The sequence below is a fragment of the Suncus etruscus genome, chromosome 15, assembly GCF_024139225.1.
Source record: "Suncus etruscus isolate mSunEtr1 chromosome 15, mSunEtr1.pri.cur, whole genome shotgun sequence".
Classification (NCBI taxonomy): domain Eukaryota; kingdom Metazoa; phylum Chordata; class Mammalia; order Eulipotyphla; family Soricidae; genus Suncus; species Suncus etruscus.
Window position 1 is genome coordinate 23568464 of NC_064862.1, and position 22677 is coordinate 23591140.

At 52.9% G+C, this 22677-nt stretch overlaps 1 protein-coding gene across 1 annotated transcript; it reads right to left on the minus strand.

The window, feature by feature from the left end:
* Positions 1 to 1369: 1369 nt before the first annotated feature.
* SUDS3 (SDS3 homolog, SIN3A corepressor complex component) lies at positions 1370 to 21572 on the minus strand. Its single transcript, XM_049788905.1, has 12 exons — positions 21396 to 21572; positions 17170 to 17239; positions 16742 to 16797; positions 14177 to 14248; positions 13464 to 13483; positions 11545 to 11701; positions 8101 to 8207; positions 7218 to 7268; positions 7010 to 7031; positions 5523 to 5628; positions 2280 to 2364; positions 1370 to 1797 (listed from the first exon to the last, which is right to left on the minus strand). The coding sequence occupies exons 1-12, from the start codon at positions 21535 to 21537 to the stop codon at positions 1699 to 1701; spliced, it is 987 nt and encodes a 328-aa protein (XP_049644862.1). The 5' UTR covers positions 21538 to 21572; the 3' UTR covers positions 1370 to 1698.
* Between the last annotated feature and the right edge of the window lie 1105 nt (positions 21573 to 22677).

The following is a 22677-nucleotide window of genomic DNA, read 5'->3' on the forward strand; positions in this document are numbered from 1 at the left end:
CTGACTGGGGTTCGATCATCAGAATCCCATATGGTCCCTCAAGCCTGCCAGGAAAGTAATTTCTAAGCACAGTGCTGCCAAATGAGTGCTGCGAAATGTGGCTCCCAAAACAAACAAACAAACAAACAAAAAACACATACAAAAAAAAAGAGGGAAACAGAGCTGGGCAAGTAGAACTTCGCCGCAATATTAGGTCCGGGGTTTGATCCCTGGCAACACCCCCCCCCCCCAAAAAAAAAAGGCAAGAGAAAAATACAAGAATAAAAGCAGCTGGACAAATTGTCTCATTTTATTTATGAGACTCCAACACCAGAAAAAGAAATAAAAAAACCAAATCTCTATTCCAAGGAAAGGTTTTGGTCGCTGCTGATTGTGGCTTTGAAGAAGGTGGTAACTCTGTTGTGACTCCTGGGATAGGAAAACGTGCCTTGGGGTCCCTTTCACCACTGCACAGGGGAGCAAAGGCTAAAAGACAATGGACAACAATTTCTTGGGGGGGGGGCTGATTACATACACTGGGACACTAGAGAGAATCCCAAGAGGTCAAATGAACCTGGCACCAACATTCCCGTGTGCTCTGCCAGCCAGCGGCCCAGCGGGGGCCACTCATGAGGGTGTGGACCCTGCTTCTTCCCACCTTCCAGGGTGTCTTTGAGAGCAGAGCCACTTCAAGCCCTGTCCAACCATGCAGACTTGCTAGGATCTTCCCCCTGGTGGCAGAAGTGGGCATGGAGGTGGCGGGCTCGGGGAAGGCCGAGTCCAGTGGTGATGGGTGGCTGGGGTCAGCGGTGTCCGCTTGCTATGTCTTCTGCTCAGCCGGGCATGCCCAGAGAGTTCCACGGGCTCTGAGTGGCCGGTGTGCCAAGGCCATGGCTGACTCAGGTGCCACCTGAGGTTTGAAGGAGGCACTTCCCATCTCCCCTCCTCTCTAGCATGGCAACCCCAACTCAGGCTGTGGCACAGACCAGCCCACCTACTTCAGAGGAAGAAGTGGGCACCATGGCAAGGTCCGTTGTTCTCTCCAGCCTCAACAAGCGCTAGGAACCTTTGTGAGATGTTGACTTCATCACATTATGGGGGAGCCCCTCTCCAAGGTGCCCCCTCAACCCCAAACTTCAGTGCAGGCCTCTCCCTGATGAAAAAAAAAATTAGTCCCTGTCATTCAGCTAGTGGCATGGTGGTTGGCAAGGGCCAGAGGTTGCAGAAGGTGCTTTTCTTTCTTCTTTCTGGGAAGGGCCAGGAGGAGAATTCATCTCCTTCTTCTCAGATGGGCAAACAGTAAACTGGGCTCACCAAGGGGAGGCAGTGAGGAAAGCGAGTGTGAGAGAGACAGACAAGACAGAGACAAACAGACGGTCCTTCAGACTTAAAGTTTACAAAAGAAAAACCAAAAATACAACAACAAAAAACAACAAAACAATCGAGTGCGTCCTCCAACTCCCGGATCCCCAAAACTTGGGCAGAGTCTCAGGATGATGGATGGGTGGCTGGGGTGGAGGGAAGTCGAGGCAGGAAGAGGGGGTCACAGGTTGAACAGACATGGTTGAGACAACGCTCGCCACAGTCCCCAGCCAACGAGTCATTTGTTTCAGTTCCAATTTGTTCCAGGAGGAAGAAAACCCAACCAACCCCAACCTGCCCACCACAGCCCATCACGCTGGAGATGGGCCTGGGAAGCCAAGGAAGGTAGCAGGTGGGTCAAGCCGCTGAGCGCCTGCGGATCACGAAGAGCCCGCGCTGGAGCTGCCCCAGGTAGATCCGCATCTTGGTGCTGTCACTGGTCTTCCGCACCCAGATCTGAGGAGGAGGAGGTGAGTTTAGGCAGGGTGGGGCCCTGGTCACCTTGGGGAGGGGGGCTCTGTGTGGAAAACCCCACGGTCTTCTTGAGCTCCAGCTCAGCCCTGGACCTGAGGACAACCTAACACGCACCCCCAACGCCCAATTTCTTCATGAGTACCCACACTCTCCCATCCTGTGCTATGCACATAGCAGGAGACAGATCCCCTGAGAGCTGCTGCATGTTATGGGGTACTGGCAACCCAGAAAAGGACAGGACATGCTCTAAGGAGCTCCCAGGAGCTGGACTTGTGGAGCCTCCCACTTCTGCTGTCACTGAGCCCCGAGTCTCCCCATTAGCCAGGAGCACATACTTCCCACCAAGCACACGGGAGCCCATCTGTCCCTAAGGCAGGCCAAGCCGGGGCTTCTGAGCGGTGGTGCTTGGCCCCACTTGGGGGTGGCACAGGGCAGAGGGCGGGCAGCAGCGTCTGTTGGGTTACCTCATTGGCGCCCACGGAGCTGATGACGCAGCTCAGCTTCTGGCTGTCCTTGGACTCCAGGTAGATGGCCTGGCTCTTGTGGTACCTGCGGGAAGGGGAGGGGGGGGGGGATTTCCCTGAGCATGTGAAGAGCAGCCCTTGTTCCAGGGGTAGAGGTCACCGAGATGGGGGGATAGGGCAAGAGAGAGAAAAAGCCAAACTCCCAACTCACGCTCCTAACCACTGGGCACAACTGTCCTCCCATCCCAAAAATAACTTCATAAAAATATACATTATTAATTCTTTTTGGTTAATTAACCCATTTTACAAGCTACAATTCAGTTCTTCTGGGAAAAATATCAAACAAACACTTTAAACAGCCTTAGAGAGGGGCCAGAGTGGTGAGGCACTCACCACAGTGGTGAGGCGTTTGCCTTGCACATGGCCGACCCGGGAGAGACCCGGCATCCCATGTGGTCCCCCGAGCCTGCCAGGAGTGACCCCTGAGCACTGCTGGGTGTGGCCCAGAAACCAATCAATCAATCAAGTTTGAAAAAATAAAGAGCCTAGAGAACAGAACAGGCCCCGGGAATCAAATTGATTTTATAACCTATTTCTAATGGACACTGACCTGGGAGTCTCAACAATGAAGCCCTTAAGCTCGGCCTCGGTATTCAACGTACTGGACTACAACTGCCACTTTGGCTGGCTTTGATGACAAGACATTTCCTTGTCTTGTCCTTGTCCTTATTCCTTGTCCTTGTCTTAGGGGGTGGGGTGGGGTCACAGAGCGAAACCAGGAGGGGACAGATTGATATTGTGGGGGGAATCTCCAGGGAACCCTGATTTTAACATTTCGTTTCCAAAAGCAGCCCGGGTCCATTTCTACCGTCAGCTATCACTGTTTTAAATAAGTTGGGTCCTGTGTCAGTCAGGGGGTGAAGGAGGGTCAAATCCATGGGAGCACCTGGATGACATCACTTCTGACTCAAAGGGAGAAGAGAGAGAAAGAAGGGGAAAAAACAAAACAAAACAAAAAAAAACCAGGGTCCAGAGTAATAGGATGTTTGCCTTGCAGGCATGGGTTTGATCCCGGGCAACCCTTATTGTCCCTGAGCCAGCCAGAAATGATTTCTAAGGGAAAAGCCAGGAATAACCACCATTGAGCACTGCTGGGTGTGACCCAAAAACAAATGACTACAACAAGAGCAAAAAACATTCATTTTTTCCCCTAACAGTTACTTTGACATGGCTTGGTAAGAAAGGTCATTAGTGGGGCCAGCGCGGTGGAGGTAAGGTATCTGCCTTGCCAGCGCTAGCCTAAGACAGACCGCGGTTCGATCCCCTGGTGTCCTATATGGTCCCCCAAGCCAGGAGTAACCCCTGAGCGTCACCGGTTGTGACCCAAAACCCAAAAAAAAAAAAAAAGTCATTAGCCCAAATCAAAATGAAAGGAAAAGAGGCCAGGTATGGCCCAAAAGGCACACACACACACACACACACAAAAAAATGTCAGCACACCTTTCAGCTAGCCAGAAAAAGCCCTTAGTCAAAATGCTCCCACATGATGGGGCCGGAGAGATAGCATGGAGGTAAGGCGTTTGCCTTGCTAGCAGAAGGACGGTGGTTAAAATTCTGGTATCCCATATGGTCCCCCGAGCCTGCCAGGAGCAATTTCTGAGCATAGAGCCAGGAGGAATCCCTGAGTGCTGCCGGGTGTGACCCAAAAAAACAAAACAATAAAAAGTTCCCACGTGGGGCCGGAGAGATAGCATGGAGGTAAGGCGTTTGCCTTTCATGCAGGAGGTCATCGGTTCGAATCCCGGCGTCCCATATGGTCCCCCGTGCCTGCCAGGAGCAATTTCTGAGCCTGGATCCAGGAATAACCCCTGAGCACTGCTGGGTGTGACCCAAAAACTACAAAAAAAAAAAAAAGTTCCCACGTGCCATTGGAAGGACAACCAGTGATTTTGCGGCTCAGCCAGGACTATTGAGAGAGAAGGGCAAACAGAAGCCTCCCCCACAAAGTGTCAAGGACCTCCAAAACGAGGCCAACAGCAAAGAAACATGGGCTGAGAATGGCAAGGCTAGGTGGCAGCCAGGGCTCCTGGGAGGACCCTCTGACTACCAGTGGGGACAAAGGGGACCCATGCGTGAGGATCCTCCCCTGTCCCCCAGACTTAAGTAGCAGGAAAACTAAGGGGAGGCCTTCACCCCCCCTCACTTGTTGATACCTCCACGCCCAACAAGGCAACAATCTGCCAGGCACTAGGATGGCACCAGTTTCCACTGGGAGAGGAAGGGAAAGAGACAGGAAAGAGAGAGAGAGAGAGATCTGAAGCCACGCAAAGGACAAAATGAACGTGGGGTGCCCGTGAAACTGTTAGTGATAAATCTCCTCATTTCTGAAGCCTGTTCTTGGGCGCAGGCTTGATCTTTAAAGGTTATTTGGTTTCGTTTATTAGATGGCATTTTTCATCCGATGCCAGCCTTCTGGCTGCCATGAGCAGTTATGCCCTGCCACCTAGTGGGGACTGGCTGCACTGGTGGAAGAAGAGGTGAACCCACCCACACCCATGGCCTCTCCCGGGCCCTCCTGGCCGGGACCCAAGTGACCAAGAACAGGCAGATTATGTCCCGAACTCGGACCTGGGCCCAGCTAGAGACGAAAGTGGCTTTGGCAGCTTCAAGGTTAGGAAATAAGGGGTCTGGGCTATTTGTAAGTTCCAAATTTTTCAAGAAATTTTCATCATTCTAGGGAGACAGCACAGTGATTGGTAGGGCGTATGCCTTGGACTCGGTCAATGTGGGACAGACCTGGGTTCGATTCCCGGCAACCCATAGGGTCCCTGTGCCTGCCAGGAGTGATTTCAGAACACAGAGTCAGGAGAAACTCCTGAGTGTCTGCAGATGTGACACCACCTCCCAAAAAAAACCCACAAAAGAGAAAAGGAAAGGAGAGGAGAGGGGAAGGAAGGGGAGAGAGAGGGAGAGAGAGAGAGAGAGAGAGAGAGAGAGAGAGAGAGAGAGAGAGAGAGAGAGAGAGAGAGAGAGAGAGAGAGAGAGAGAGAGAGAGAGGAGAGAAAGAGAGAGAGAGAGAGAGACAGACAGACACACACACACACTGAGGAGAGACACACTGGGGGGTGGCCTGGCTGTCAGAGGCCTGGTGAGGAGGACCCACCACAGCCACACTTCCCGGACTGGGAGGACCCCACTTTCGGAGCCCGTAGGCCAAGTGCACCGCCCCCAAGTGGCACTTACCACCGTTTATCATAGTAGAGTTTGCCCTCTTCTATCCGAGCCTCGAACCGCTGGGCTGGGGACTCCGAGGGGGTGACTGGCAAGTGCTCCGGGGAGGACGGGGATGCTGGGGGAGCCAAAGAGACTGTCAGCAAGCATCCTAAAACATAAATGTGTGCACATACACAGGCGCGCGCGCGCGTGCGCGCATACACACACACACACACACACACACACACACACACACACACACACACACACACACACACACACACACACACACACACGAAGTCTCCCAACTAACCAGGCTCTGGTTCAAGTGCTCCCCACAGGTCAGGGGGGAGAAAGATGATCTGTGTGGGCTGAACATACAGGATAATAGACCTGGGTTCAAATCCCTGACCTAGCCCGGCCCTCCTGAGCAGAACTGGGAGCAGGTCTGGAGTGGGTGTGGCCAAATAAAAAGGAAAAAAAGGGGCCGGAGAGATAGTACAGTGGGTAGGGCATTTGTTTTACAAATGGTCAACCCAGGATCAATGGTGGCTTGAATCCCGGCATCCCATATGGTCCCCTGTGCCTGCCAGGAGCAATTTCTTAATGCAGAGCCAGGAGGAAACCCCCTGAGCGCTGTCAGGTGTGACCCAAAAATAACGCCCCTTCAGAAAAAAGGAAAAAAAGAAAAGAAATGCTTTCATAGAGGCAGAATTGATCATCAATTTACAGGCCCGGAGTTGATATGTGGACATGCCACAAAGTTTCTTTTTATTTTTGTAATTATTGGGGTGGGGGTGGGGAAACAGTCCATATCCGGGAGTGCTCAGGGCTTCCTCCTGTCTGCGCTCAGAAGTCGCACCTGGCAGGCTCGGGAGACCATATGGGATACTGGGAGTTGAACCAGGGGTTGGTCCTGAGTTGACCACATGCAATGCTAACACCCTACCACTGTGATATCGCTCCTGTCCCCCCTTCTCCCACCAAGTTCCTGTCGACCGGGTAGAACTTGGTCCTCAAAGTGACCCTGAGACAAGGGAGGAAAAAGGGAAAAAAAAAAAAAAAAAAAAAAAAACCTCCCCAAAGCATGGAGAGAATAACAAGACCTCGGGTAGACTAAAGTAACTGCAGAAAGCAGGCCATACAAATCCTGGGGGGTCCCAGGGAGCCCCGAAAAGATGGGAAAGGAAACGAGAGGGGGGTGTCTGGCCAACCCAGGCAGGGCTCAGATGGACTCCCCGGGATTCGACTCAGGCTGGCCACAGGCAACTTCGGTGCCCTCCCTGCGCCATGCTCCCCCTCTAACCCCAAACTTTGGTGCCGATGACGACCCTCAAGCAGTAGGGGAAGATTCAGTATTTGGACATCGCCAAGAATACCTGCTTGGCATTTCCAACCGCCTGGCTAAAGAGGCGACACATATGCTCGTGACATCAGACTAGGCAAATGCTAACGACAGACTTCACAGATGCGAGGGACATCGAACTAGACAGAGGCTAAGAACGTCATGCACTTACCTGGTGTCTTTGGCGACTTAAGCTGTAAGAAAAAAAGCAAAGAGAGAAGAAGGAAAAAAAAAACTTAGCCACAACTCATTGGAGATGCAACGTAAGACATCAAAGTGATTCAAAAATAAAAAATAAAAATCGAGATATAATGAGCAGCTGAAAGTCAGTCGAGCAAAAACCCCAACCTGCAAGGTGCTTCCAGCCGAGCAACAATTACCCTGTTTAAGGTCTTCAGGTCCTCCATGATCTGTTCATCTGTTAACAGATAGTTGAGCTGGGGTGCCAGGAGTTAAAGGAAATGAATCTGCGAAGGATGGTTCCCCACAAATCAAACACAAGTAGGGGCCCGGAGCGATAGCACAGCGGTGATGCGTTTGCCTGGCACGTGACTGATCCGGGATAGGCCTTGGGTTCAATCCCCAGCATTCTGTATGGATTTCCTGAACCTGCCAGAAGCGACTTTCTGAATGCAAAGCCAGGAGGAACCCCAAGAGCCGCCAAGTGTGGTCCAAAAACCGAGTAATAATTAAAAAAGAAAAAAGGGGCCAGAGTGGTGGTATAAGCCGTAGGGTGTTTGCCTCGCAAGCGGCTAACCTAGGACAAACCTGGGTTTGATTCTGGGCATCCCATATGGTCCCCCAAGCCAGGAGCAATTTCTGAGTGCAGAGCCAGGAGTAACCCCTGAGTCTCACTAGATGCGGCCCAAAAACCAAAAAAAAAATTTTAATTAAATAATAAAAATAAAAGCTGTGAATCAACACAATTAACCAAAAACCAGAGACAAAACCAAACCAAAAATGGGGTAATGCCTTGCACAGACCCAAGCCTGGTTCCACAGCTGGCATCACAAAGGTTTCCCTGAAAACTCAAGAGTGATGCCCAAGCACAGATCCAGGAGTACCTACCAGAATACCGGCAAGATGAGTCCCAAACTCCACCCCCATCCCCCTGTCCCCCAAAAGGCCACCTTTAGCTCCTGGACCAAGAAGGGACCCTAAGCCTTCTCTGGTCAGGTCAGGGGGAGCCATTGCCTGTAGGACCGAGGCTGTGCCTAGCCCCCAGCCAGCTGGGCACAAGGGCCCAGAGTCCTGAGGAAGCAGGCAGAGGATATCGGGGGCGGGCTTTCTGCGCTTGTCAGGAATGGGCACAGGGTCGTTGGGTCGCCGCCGCAGCTTCCGGGTCATGATGGGCTTCACCTCCATGGAATCTGTCACGGGCCAGAGAGAAAGGACAACATGGGTCCCAGCCAGCCCAAAGCAGGACCAGAAGAAACCCAGGGGCCAGAGACGCAGCACAGCGGGGGTGGGGGTGGGGGGGTGGGATGGACGACACCTGCTCACCTGCCTTATATGCAGCCAAGCCCCATTCGAGCCCTGGCACCCTGGTTCCCGGAGCACAGGGCCAGGAGCAAACCCTGAGGGTCCAAAAGAACCAGAGATAGCACAGTGGCAGGGCATTTGCCTTGCACTAGGCCTGCCCTGGACGAACCCTGGTTTGACCCCTGGCATCCAATATGGTCCCCTGAGCCTGCCAGGGGGCGATTTCTGAGCTCAGAGCTCAGGAGCTGAGCACACCTGGGTGTGGCCCAAAAGCCAATACTACTGCTAACAACTACAACTACTTAGTACTTAGTAGTAGTAGTAATAATACTAAGTCTTAAATTCAAAAAGAATTTCTCTATCCTCAGGCCCTTCTCAGAGCTTCCAACCACCAGAAATGACACCACCGGGACTCGGGGGGTGGGTGGGTGTGCCAAAGCTCCTCGAAGCCCCCCAAGAAACTGACCCCGTGGTCTGTCCCCAGCTGCCCCCTCCTCCCTCCTTGGGGCCCTGGACATTGGCCAGCCTGCTCCTTAAAATAACCAGTGACCCCTGGGGAAGGTGATCCTCACTCTGGATTTTCCATCACCCCTCAGAAGCTCCCCAATAACCGGTCCACCCACTCACACCCCACCCCCGTGGGTCCCTCCTGCATGAGTCATTTCTAACAGGCGGCCTCTCTGCTTCCCCCTTCTGTCCGTCCACAGACCCCACACCCAGCCCTGTCTCCCAGGACACGAAGCACCCCGTTCTGCATGGTGCTCCTGTAAATGGTATCCCTGAGGCCTAGGAAGCCCCCCAACTTCTAGCCTCCCTCAGTGCCTCAGACCAGATCCAATGCCTTTGCCCAGTGTGGGCGGAGAAAGACAGAGACAGATAGGCAGGCAGGCAGATACAACTCAGCCACAGCACGCTACCTCCCCACAAACGGCCCAGAGTATTTCCACAAAGCCTCCTTTCAGGGTTCCAGAGCAGACACTGTCCATATATCCACCCATACCTTGGACCCAGCACACAGCAATGTGGGAGGTGCCTGGTGGAGGGGTGAAGCGGGGTCCTGCCCGGACCTCTCTTGGAGCCCTCAAGCCTGTCTGAGGGACCTGCTGGCCCCAAAGCCTACTCTGAGGTGTTAGAGGCATGGGGATGACCTCGCAAGACCTCAACACCAAACAGCCCCAGGGCCCAGATTCTGGGCCCAAAGAGGCAGAACTAGCCACCACGGAACTAGTGGGGTGTGGGGGAAACCAGGGTCCAGAAGAGCCAACTCGCTCCAAATGCCTGGCAGGTCGACATCTGTCCTGAATCTATGATCGCAAAAATGCACAATGGGGTGGGGGCGGAGCGACTGCACAGCGGCAGGGTGTTTGCCTTGCATGCGGCCAACCCATGATGGACTCAGGTTCAATCCCCTGCATCCCACAGAGTCCTCCAAGCCTGCCAGGAGCTATTTCTGAGCACAGAGCTAGGAGGAACCCCTGGGTGCTACTGGGTGTGGCCCAAACAAAAACCAAAAAAAAAAAGGTAAAATAAAATAAAAAATACACAAGGCGGGGCCAGAGAGATAGCATGGAGGTAAGCCATTTGCCTTTCATGCAGGTCATTGGTTCGAATCCCGGCATCCCATATGGTCCCCCGAGCCTGCTAGAGGCGACTTCTGAGCATAGAGCCAGTAGTAACCCCTAAGCGCTGCCAGGTGTGACCCAAAAACAAAAAAAAAAAAAAAAAAAAAAAAAAAAACCACAAGAAATACACAAGGGTAAATCCTGCTTCTTCCAAAAGAAACTCATTCTCCGATGACGACAGGCGGACCTTCCATGGGAATCTGAGGGTGGGCGGAACCCTCAAGGGAGCCCAGAATTTACATGGCTGAGGCCTGTGGGGGGGAGGGAGGGGAGAGAGAGAGAGAGAGAGAGAGAGAGAGAGAGAGAGAGAGAGAGAGAGAGAGAGAGAGAGAGATTGAGAGAGAGAGAGAGAGAGAGAGAGAGAGAGAGAGAGAGAGAGAAGGTAGACAGGCCCACGGCAGGAGGGGACAAGTGAACTCCCACGAGACCACACCCATGAGAACTACGTGCCAAGACCCCCCATGGATTTACCATTCTGGTCCCTTGCACATCACCTTTCAAGCAACTTCAGCCCAAATTCCCCGGGAGCTGGGCACCCCCCTCAGGCTTCCCTGCTGTTATGCCTGCCACCCACAGCCTCTGCGGAACCCTCACAATGCTCCTCTCCCCACTTTCAATCCCAGCTGTCTTGAGCAAGCCCTGACAACCATGGTCCACTGCCCTGAGCACAGACTGGCCAGACCAAGTGCCCTTTTTTTGGGGGGGGGGGGGGAAGCCACACCCGGTGACCCTCAGGGGTTACTTCTGGTTATGTGCTAAGAAATGGTTCCTGGCTTGGGGGACCATATGGGACCCCAGGGAGATAGAAACTCGGTCCGTCCTAAACTAGCACGTGCAAGGCAGACACCTTACCACTCCACGCCACTGCTCTGGCCCCATTTTCTTTTCTTTCTTTTTTTTTTTTTTGAACCACACCCAGAGGTGCTCAGGGGTTCCTACTGGCTCTGCACTCAGAAATCGCTCCTGGCAGGCTCTGGGAACCATGCAGGATGCCAGAGATCAAACCCGTGTCCCTCATGGGTCATCATCCCTCAAGGTCTTGGCAGTGAAAGGTCCCGAGGCCTGAGACAGGCACTCCAGCAGCAGGCCGTAGCGACACTCAGTTTCCTTTTTCTTTCTTTTTTTTTTTTTTTGGTTTTAGGGCCACACCCGGCGGTGCTCAGGGGTTACTCCTGGCTGTCTGCTCAGAAATAGCTCCTGGCAGACACGGGGGACCATATGGGACACCGGGATTCGAACCAACCACCTTAGGTCCTGGATCGGCTGCTTGCAAGGCAAACGCCGCTGTGCTATCTCTCCGGGCCCTTCTTTTTCTTTTTTTGGTTTTTAGGTCACACCCAGTGATGCTCAGGGGTTACTCCTGGCTATGTGCTCAGAAGTCGCTCCTGGCTTGGGGGACCATATGGGACACCGGGGGATTGAACTTGGGTCTGTCCAAGGTTAGCGTCCAAGGTTAGTGCAGGCAAGGCAGGCACCTTACCTCTAGCGCCACCGCCCGGCCCCTCAGTTTCCTTTTTCCTCAGCCTCTGGGTCCCCTGGTCCCCAGAGTGCCTCAGAAAGCTGAACCAGAAAGTGGAGAGCCTCACACACCCCACGCTCTCACCCCCCGTCAGCTCCATCGTCAGCTTCTCGTTCTCGATCATCTTCTTCTTCTCCTCCAGCTCAGCAATCAGGTTCTCCTTGAGCTCCACCTTCTTGTCCTCGAACTCCTTCACAGCCGCTTTCTTCTCCTTGATGTAGTTTCGCTCCACTTGCTCGGTCTGGGCAGGGAAAATGGAAAGCTGGGCGGAGCCAGGTGTTCCCAGCGAAATCAGGGAGGCCCAGAAGACTCCTCTTTTGGGAGCCCCCACCCCCAGCACTGTTCCAGCCAGTTCCCCAGCACAGACGATCCCCTGGGCACCCAGAGGGTCATTCTTGAGGGGAGTTAGGGTGCTTGGGCACCTCCTCTCGCCCAATGAAAATCCATGTCACGGATATCGGGAAGATAAAAAGTTGGAAGAGAGTAAAGAACACCCTATAGCAAAGGACATGACTTTAAAGGAAAAAAATAAAATATTCAGAGGAACTATGGCTATGCAAAATTCCAAGATACAGGCCAGTGCATCGCATAGTCAATTGGGCGTTGGTTTGCCTTGCACATGGCCAAGCCAGGACTGACCCAAGTTCATTCCCCCAACATCCCACAGGTTCTGTGCAAGGCTGGGTGTAGCCCCCAAAAAAACAAAGCAAAACAAAAATATAAAAAGTGCTTATCTGCTGAGGCTCTATTTTATCTTCTGGTTCTATTAAAAACTGGAGCAGGAAAAAAAAGAAAGAAAAAAACTGGAGTGAAACAAAACTGAGTAGCTCCCCAAATCCCCTGGAAAAATCTCTACTATTAAGATAAAGGAGAGGCAGAAAATAAACCAAATAGTTGTTTTAAGTAGATAAAGACAGGTGCCGGGGTGAGAGCACAGCGGTAAAGTGTTTGTCTTGCACTTGGCCGACCCAGGACAGACCCAGGTTTGATCCCCGGCATTCCATATGGGCCCCTGAGCCTGCCAGGAGCAATTTCTGAGCACAGAATTCTGAGTGAAGAGCCAGGAGGAACCCCTGAGCATCATCAGATATGAGCTAACCCCTCCCAACAAAAAATAAAAATCAAAAGATATGGGCCACAGCAATCACAAAGTCAGTTAGGCATTTGCCTTGCATGTAGCTGTCCCGGGTTTGATCCCCAGCATTCCATTTGGTCCCCTGAGCACTGCCAGGAGTGACTCCTGATTAACAACCCTTGGGACACTGCCAAGTGTGGGCCCCTAAAAAAACAAATAAAATGGCAAGGTACCGTGCCCAGAGAGACCACGGCATTATCAGGCCATGTGCAGGGGTGCTCGAGGGTTGCTGGTTCATTCCCAGCCTGCCTGGTATGCTGGGGACCACACCAGGGTCAAGGTAAATGCCCTCCCCACAGTGCTCCCACCCTGGGCCCCCATACTAGCTTTGGAGAGTGCCCTTGTCTATGACTATGCCCTGGGTGCCAGTCTTTGGAACCAAGGGGCCCTGGCTTCAAGGTCCTGGCCCGTCCACCACGCAGAGAAGAGCCCGGCTCAGAGCCAGCAGCACAGGGGGTTCCAGCCTTGCATTTTTGTCTTTGGTGGGTTGGGAGGGAACCCAGGCCCCTGTCCATGCCAGGTGTGGGCGCCACCGCTGAACTGCAAACCCAGTCCCTTTCTGGCTTTAAGGAGAGATCATAATGGACCTAACACCTCTCTCAACCCCCTCCTCTTTTTCTCTCTCACTGTCTCTCTTCTCTCTCCTCCATCTCTTTCCCTCCCTTCCCCGCTCCCTCTCTCTTACCCGTGGGTGTTCGGTCTTATTGTAGACTCTGTGCTCAGGGGATCACTCCCCCACCACTCAACCCAGACGGGCCACCCAATGACCTGAGGCAGCCGGGAGCTGGCTGCCCATTGGACCCTGCTCATTGGTCCCTCACCCCAAACCCCCCCACCAAGACCCCACACAAACCCAAGAGGTACTTACTTCCAGCTGCAGGAACAGCTCTGAAAGAGAGGAAAAACCCAGTTAGACTCGAGGGGCCACAGGCATTTGAGGGCTCCTAAGAGAAAGGAGGGAAGGAGAGAGGGAGGGAAAGAGAGGCAGGAAAGAGAAAAGAAAGAAAAAGGAGAGAGACAGAGAGAGAGAGACACACACACAGAGATATGGAGAGAGATGGTCCACAACGGGGAGAAATAGCACAGGTGTAAGGCATTTGCCTTGCCTAAGGCCAACACGGGACGAACCTGAGTCTGATCCTCAGCAACCCATATGGTCTCCCGTCTGCCAGGGGCGATTTCTGAGTGCAGAGCCAGGAGGAACCCCTGAACACTGCTGGGTTTGGCCCCAAAACCAATCAATTAATCAAGCAACCAATAAAATAAAGTCAAAAAAAAAAGAGAGAGAGAAAGCTGGTCCTCAGGATCCCACTTGCCCCACGGGCCAGCTTGCCCGCACGGCCACAGAGCCCCAAGGCAGGCAGACCCCAGAAGGTAAGGTGATGTAAGGAAAGCCCCACTCACCCCTCACCCCCTACCCTCGATAGACAGTCGAGGGGCACCAAGTGGGGCCCCGAGTCTGTGCCCCCCTTGAGGGACCAAGGTCTTGTTCTAGTTTCAGCAAGGAGGAAGATATCTGAGGGCCGGAGGAGAGGAGGGTCTCAGCCCCAGCCTGGCCTCCAGGCAATCCCTAAGTCTCACCCGCATTCCGGATCCGCTCCTTGTACTGCTGGTCCAGCTTCTTCATCCGCTTCTGATATTCCTGCAATGTCCCTGCATGGGGATATTTGAAATTGCGGTTACTCTTGGGGCCGGAGTGGTGGTGCAAGCGGTAGGTTTGCCTTGCACATGCTAAGCTAGGACAGATAGCAGTTCGATCCCCCAGTGTCCCATATGGTCCCCCCAAGCCAGGAGCAATTTCTGAGCGCATAGCCAGGAGTAAACCCCCTGAGTGTCACCGGGTGTGGCCCAAAAACAAAAAAAAAAAGACAAAACAAAAAATAAAATTGCGGGCCCGAAGAGATAGCACAGCGGCGTTTGCCTTGCAAGCAGCCGATCCAGGACCTAAGGTGGTTGGTTCGAATCCCGGTATCCCATATGGTCCCCCGTGCCTGCCAGGAGCTATTTCTGAGCACTGCCAGGTATGACCGAAAAAAAAAAAAAAAAAAAAACCCCAAAAATTGCAATTACTCTCAAAATCTGTCCACGCAGCACTTAGCGTCCCAGAATTTTCTAGCACCCAGTGACACAAACATCAGAGTAAACAACCAAGGGGCCCCCCTGCACCTTGCATGGAGGTAACTGGGTGTCAGCTCTTTCCCAGGGCCCCCCACACCCACCCCTCATCCGAGCAGGACTCAGTCACTTCCTGCTATAGCTTTGTTTGGCTTGGTTTGGGGGCCACACCAGGCAGGTGGTACTCGGAGGTTCCTCCCGGCTCTGTGCTCAGGAATCGCTCCTGGCAGGCCTGGGGGACCCTATGGAATGCCGGGGATTGATGCCAGGTCGGTCATGTGAAAGGCTAGTGCCCTTACCCGCTCTGCTATTATTGATCCAGCCCACCCCAATGCTAGAGTTAGTTTGAAGCAAGGAGCCTTCCTTTGGGGGGTGGGGGGAGAATAATCCCTTCTAGCACTTGAAGCAGAGGTTCCCCCCCCCCCCCCCCCCGCTCAAGTGAACCATGCTGCTCCCTGGAGGGCGTTGGATGGTTATGGTGGGGGCAAGGGGTGAAGAGAGGGGCAGGGGCAGAAATCACCTTGGTATATGTATACTAAAATACAACTGTGAAAAACTTATAAAAAAATTTTTTTTAATTTCAGAAAATTTCCAATAATCAAAAATAAAATACCGTGGGTAAGTAAATTAAGGGAATTTCGAAGGAGCCAGACGTGGGTTCGAACCCTGCTGTAGAATAGTCCCGTCCCGGGGCCGGGCGGTGGCGCAAGAGGTAAGGTGCCTGCCTTCTCTGCGCTAGCCTTGGACGGATCACAGTTCGATCCCCCGGCGTCCCATATGGTCCCCCAAGCCAGGAGCAACTTCTGAGCACATAGCCAGGAGTAATCCCTGAGCGTTACCAGGTGTGGCCCAAAAACCAAAAAACAAACAAACAAACAAACAAAAAGAATAGTCCCGTCCCCCCCCCACACACACACTGAAGCAGGGACAGCCCCCTGAGCAGGGCCAGGTGTGTCACCCCCAAACTCAAAAACCAGCCCATTCTGCTGAAGGGCTTTCTGTTCATTTACAAAGCGCTTCTTTCTCTAGGGGATCCTGATTTCGGGAAGAGGGAGCAAGAGGCCGAGCACGTCAGGGAACCATCTGGGCCGGCTCAGTGCTGGCTGCTCAACCAAGTCTCCAAAAACGGTAAAATAGGTGGGACAGGCAGCCAGCCAAGAGCCCAGCCAGGAGGCTCCACTGAGCACTTGCCCTATGGTAAGCATAGAAGTGAGTCCTTCACTTGAATTCCGTCTACAAGGTCTCGTGTGGCTCAGAGACATGGGACAACACGCAGGAGGGCCTTCAACGTCATATGCCTTCCCTCAACCACCATGCCAGCCCCAACTTCCATTCACCAGAAGCATGGAACCAGGATTAAGTCCAAGGACTGCTGGGGGGTGGTGGTGGTGGGGTGGCTCAAAGATAGACCAAAAGTTTCTAGAATAAAAGAAGTTAGGGGGCTGAAGTGCTAGCAAAGAAGTAGGACATTTGCCTTGCATATAGCCGACCCGGGTTCAAGTCCCCGGCATCCCAGAGCCTGCCAGGGATGACTTCTGAGTGAAGAGCCAAGAGGAATCTCGGAACCTTGCAGGGTGTGGCCCAAAACCAGAAAACAAAACAGAAACAAAAAAACACGCCAGAAAAAAAAAATCTCTTTTTAAGGACTGGGGGCTAAAAATAAAAAGAACAAGTCCAACCTCAGATGTTGTGGTTCACATTTCACTTTTGTGTTTTCTGTTTGTTTGGGGGCCATACCTGGTGGTGCTCAGGGGTTTCCCCTGGCTCTGCACTCAGAGATTGCTCCTGGCAGGCTTGGGGGTACAACTAGAGTGTGTAAACGTGCCAGGGAAATGCCCTTCCTGAGGTATTATTGCTCCGGGCGACGCATTTGACATCAAAGGGCCTATGGGGGATTTTAGGAAGGCCTGAATGTCTGCCCCAACCTGAAGCCGTTCCCAGGGACGAGGGCCACTGGGGCAGCCTGGATTCCGGCGGCCTGGACCATCAGAGATATTTCGGAGGAAAGACCAAACCGAGCCCGACACCCACCTTCCTGCAGCTGCTGCAACTGTCGCTTCAGGGAGGCCAACTTGTCCTGGTACATCCTGGAAGCCGAGAAAAAGGGGAAAACCAGTCAGATAGAGACAGAAGCTAGTCGGACCCCGCCCCGAGGCCAGCACCCCCCAATCCAGTGGTTAGGGGTCACTGTGGAGGCCTGAAAGGCAAAGACTCAAGAGTCAGCCCACACACAGGCCAGTCTGAGGAGTGCACTGGTGTCCACAAAAAGAAAAATTTTTTTTTGGCTCCTGGCAGGCTGGGGACCATGTGGGATGCCAGGGATTGAACCCAGGTCTGTCCCTGGTTGGCCACGTGCAAGACAAATGCCCCACCACTGTGCTATTATCGCTCCAGCCCCCAGAGACACTTTCTTGCCAGTTCTGTCGCCTCAGAACACAGATGGCGGAGGCCATACTTACTGCTCCTTCATTTCCACGTAATCTTCCTCATCGTGTTTCGCCAGGTCGGTCTCGCTGGCATCCTCAGTGTCTAAATAGGGCAGAGAAGTGGATTTGTTAAAAATAAATAAAACACACACACAATTCAGGGGTTCGATCCCCAGCATCCCACAGGATCCTCTGAGCACCTCCAGGATCGATTTTTGAATGCAGAGCCAGGAGGAAGCCCCTGAGTTATACAGCATGGCCCCCAAACTAGACATAGATAAATTAACAAATAAATAAAATCCCAATTCAGGGACTGGAAATATGAAGATTCAGTGGGTAAAAAAGCATCTACCTCTTGTACTAGGGCCATACGAAGTCCATCCCTGCTGGCACCCCACACGGTGCCCAGAACTCACCCGGGGTCACCCCTGAGCACAAAGCCAGGAGCGAGCTGGTTGTGGCCCCAAAACTAAGATAAAAAATAATGACATCAAATCCCAATTCAATGAATTGATGTTCAATGAATCGGTGTCACCTGGCAGCAACTTCCAAGGTCTGTCTCGGACCAGAGCGACAGATAGCACAATGGAGAGGGTGTTTGCCTTACCCGGGTTCGATCCTACATGGTTCCTTGAGCCTGTCAGGAATGATTTCTGAGCTCAGAGCCAGGAGGAACCCCTGAGTGCCTGCCAGGTGTGCTTCAAAAACCCCAAAACAAAATAAAACCAAAGAGAACCAAGTGACAACCAGAGGCAGATGACAAAGGAACCAAATAGAAACTATTTCAGAATATTTTCTACACTGTTCCCCCTTGAACAAGCCATGGGTCGGTCCATCATCCGAGACCTCGGTGTCACTTCAGCCCTGAAAGTCCTGGTCCCAGACAGGCATTCGAAATCGCTGTCAGGTGGTACCGAATCACTGAATTAGGATTCGATTTTATTCATTTTCTTTCATTTATTTTTTGGTCCTTGGGCCACACTTGGTGACGCTCAGGGGTTTCTCCTGGCTATGCATTCAGAAATCGCTCCTGGGGGCCGAGAGAAAGCACAGAGGTAGGGCATTTGCCTTGCATGCAGAAGGAAGGTGGTTCAAGTCCCGGCATCCCATAGGGTCATCCCCCCCTCCCAGCCTAAAAGGAAGACCCCTTGAGCGCTGCCGGGTGTGACCGAAGAAAAAAAGAGAGAAATCGCTTCTGACTTGGGGGACCCTATGGGACGCAGGGTTATTATTTTTGGTTTTGGGGGGGGTCCCTACAACAAACCTACACTCCAGAAAAACTGAAGCTTGGCTTTGGGCTCCCCCTAGCGGATAGGAAGGGGCAGTGCAGGTGGGATATCACCACACAGAGGCAGGTTCAACCTTCCCAAGTTTTGAATTCAAACCTGTCAGTTCCTCAAGTTGGAAATAATAATATAATAATAATATCATTAATGATACAATTATCATAACTGCCAAGGATAGAAGCCCCCCACTGAACACCCCGGCCTTGCAACATTCTATCCCCAGAAGCCACCAAGAGTTAACTTTGTGACTTTTTTCAGGGTGAGTAAATAGTAACAATTAAGACCCCAATGCCTTTTGCTTTGGCCCTGTAAGTCATTGCCTTTTGGTTTGATTGGGTTTTGTCTTTTGTTTGGGGCCACACCGGGCCCCAAGTTCAAGTGCTTTTTGTCTTTTCAAGGCTGTTACAGATGTGAAATGAGATACTGGCTACGTTCTGAAGACATGGCATCACTGAGGACCTCGAGTCCCTCATTATCTGTACAAGTAAAATCAAGGAGCAACGTCCCGTGTGGGGGACATCACAGTCCCGGGCAATCCCGCTGTGCTGTGTCCTGGTGATGTCCGCACAAACCAGCCTCCTGTCTCCTAGTGAAGGACTCTTGGTGGGAGACAGTCCTGATCTTTGTGTCTTGTGTGTGTGTCTGCCTCTGTCTGGGGCACACCTAGTGCTCCTCCAGGGCTGTTCCTGTCTGCACCGGCTTGCTCTCACTGTGCTCAGGGTCAGGAATCAGACCCGGCCCCCCCTCCACATGCCTCTTCTCTCCTCTCTCCCCTCTCCCCCCTCCCCCCTCTCTCTCCACACACACACACACACACACACACACACACATAACACACACATGAGACTGTCTCTGGTTCTATTTCCTCTCCATAATCTCTCATGAATAGAAAATTTACCAGTGTCAGGTGGACTCTTAGTGGTCCTCAGGCTCCCCCCTCCCTCCGTACTCCAGCGGGGAGGTGCATAGGGAGGAGGGCAGGAAGACATCTGGCTTCTGGTTTCCTCTTTGATTCTGGAGACCAGCTCTTGCCAAGTATGGGGTTTGGGGAGGCCCCATACCAGAACCTTTCTCCCTAGCCTGGGGAGTGCTGGGAGGCTTGGCAGGCCCCCTGCCGTCCTTGTCTTTTTCCCCTGACTCCAGGCCTTCCCTGGGTGCCAGCTCAGATGGCCAGAAGTGGGTTTATGCACTTAGTGGTCCTCAGGTTCCCCCCTCCCTCCGTACTCCAGGGGGGAGGTGCATGGGAGGAGGGCGGGCAGACATCTGGCTTCCGATTTCGTCCTTGATTCTAGAGACCAGCTCTTGCCAGGTATAGGGTTTTTCTCCCCTGGACTTCAGTCTTTCCCTGGGCACCAGTCTAGGTGGACTCTATAGGGGTCAACAGGCTTTCCCCCTATCTCTCCCTACTAATGGGAATGCGCTCTGGGAGGAGGGCAGGCTGTTCTAGCACTGGTTTAAATTGGGACAGTCAGTGGAAATTTTTTCTCTTTGTTTTCATATTGATAGTATTGTGTGCATATATTCTATATATCCATAATATCCATCTTGTATTGGGATCTTGATACTGCCCTACATAGCTCATTTCTAATATTTTACTGCCTCAGTCCCAACCCTTACTCCCCCCCCCATCCTCCCATGTAGGTGCAGCTAATGACATGAAGCTCACCACATAGAATGATAAGTGCAGTTAGAGAAATAACTACACTGAAAACTATCATAACAATGTGAATGAATGAGGGAAAAAGAAAGCCTGTCTCGAGTACAGGTGTGGGTGGGGTGGGGAGTAGGTAGATCTGGGAAATTGGTGGTGGGAATCCTGCACTGGTGAAGGGGGGTGTTCTTTACATGACTGTAATCATACAACTACAATTATATTTGTAATCACGGTGTTTAAATAAAGATAATAAAAAAAAAGAATATTTACCAGTGGCATTTTTAACTTTATTTAAACACTATGATTACAAGATATTCATAATACAGTTTTTGTCCACAGTAAGTTATTTATGATTGAGTTTCAGTCATACAATATATGATAACCTTCACCAGTGCATATTTCTCTCCATCAATCTCCCCAGTTCTCTCCTCTCTTTTCTCCTCTTCCCTTCTTTGCCTCCTCCTCTTCCTTTTTCTCCTTTCCTCCTCCACCTCCTCCTTCTTTTTTCCTCTTCCTCCTCTTCTCTCTCCCCTCTCTCCCTCTCTTTCACCGAACCCCTTCTCTGTTCTTCTCCCTCTCCCTCCCTTCCCTCCTTCAATGGGAGCCCTGGCAGAGATGCCAGCCAGGGGGCTACAGAGCCCAGCGCATGGTACGTTCTCCTAGCTGGGCCTGGCTGCTGCCCAAGACCTGGTTTTGCACCTGGGATGGTGGGGGGATCCTACGTCCCACCCACCCACCCACCTACCCTCCAGCGGGCGTCTGAAACGAGTCTCCTTTTTCCTTCTCAGCTCCCACCAACCAACCAACCAACCACCCACCCAACCAACCAACCACCCAACCAACCAATCAACCAACCACCCAACCAACCAATCAACCAACCACCCAACCACCCACCCAACCAACCCGCAGCAACTTCACCCCTGCCTGGCAGCAGGCTGCTCAGAGGAGGAGCAACATAAAGCTGGGGTCAGAGGAGAGACAGAGAATCCAGCCCTGGGAGATGGGGGAGCAGTCGAGCTGAGCTGGCAGTGGCGGGGTGCGGCGGGATCGAACCCCTGAGAACCCCTCATCACCCCACCGCGGTGCAAAAACCAAGAATGGCTTTGGGGGTGTCGGGGTTCGAACTTGCAAAGGGCCACTAGAAACATCCAGCAGAGCGGGGGGGGGGGGTGTCCGAGCCGAGGGGATAAGCAGCAGCAACTTCAAAAGCCCCCCAAAATACAAAACCCCTTCTCCCTGCCAAGGAGCACCCCACGATGCTCCCCACTCTCCGTGCTCCCCGCGACGGTGCTCCCCCACCCCACTCCCCAGGCACGCACCTTCGTCCGACTCGCGGCCCCGGCAGCTGCGCTCCTCGTCCTCCGCGCTCTCCAGCTCCTCGTCCTCCTCCGGGTAATACTCCGGGGGCGGCGGCGCTCCCGCCGGGGCCGGGGCGGGCGCCAACAGCCCCGCGGCACTCATGGCGCCCTGGAGGAGCCGCCGACTCCGGCAGGGAGACCCGAGCCCGACTGCGCCTGCGCCTGCGCTCGCGCCTGCGCAACCCGCCACGGGGGCCTCGCTCGCGGCGACCCCTGGGGAGCGGGCTGTCCGCCGCGCGCCTGTTTTTTCACATTCGGGGGGGGGGAGAAAGGCCTCGAGGCTGCTTTTTGAAGCGCTCTTGGACTTCGGGACTAAGTTTTTTTTTATAAGAGAATTGAAAATCATAGTTCGGGTGGATAGAGGGATTGAGGGGAGTGTGGGAGAGGCGCGCCCTAGGGAGAGGCAGATCTCTGGGCAGGCCCGAACGCTGCTAGGACCCCGCCGCCGCCGTTGCCGCCGTTTAAAGGAGACGCTCCCGGACATCGCCGCCAGGTGGCGCCTGGGAGCCGAAGTGCGCGGCTTCCTAGGGGGTGTGACTGTCCTGGCAGGTTGAAGCAAAGGAAAAGAGCCCCAAAACCCTATCCAGATGGGTTAGGTCACCTGGGTGCTTGTTCATCTCCACCCAGAGACCCCTTCAATTCTTCTCCCAAAGGCCCAGTGCTCAATTTAAGAGTGCCAAGGCAAAGATGCTCAAAAGTCCATCCAAAAGGGAAATTTTATTCCCCCATCTGGGGGTGTCCTTTCTGCTCCTGGTGATGGACTCAATGAACATTGCTTGTCCCCCTTGTTGTATAGATGACAAAAGTTGTCACTTGCCTTTAAAGAGTCAAGGGTTGGGGCAGCATAGAAGGGAAGGTGCTTGCCTTGCATACGGCCCACCCGGGGTTCAATGCCCGGCCTCCCACATGTGGTCCTCTGAGCCTGCCAGGAGCGATTCCTGAGCACAGAGCTAGAAGGAACCCCTGTGCACTGCCAGGTTTTGCCCCAAAATCAAAACATAAAAATAAATATATGATTTTATAAAGATATATAAACACAGGGGCCAGAGTGATAGCACAGCAGGAAGGGTGTTTGCCTTGCACACAGCCAACTCAGAACCGACCTGGGTTCAATTCCCAGCATCCCATATGGATCCCCAAGCCTGCCAGGAGTGAATTCTCAGCATGAGCCAGAGGTAACACCTGAGTGTCTCCAGGTGTGGCTCAAAACAAACACGAATATTTAAGTGATGGGCAGGAGAGT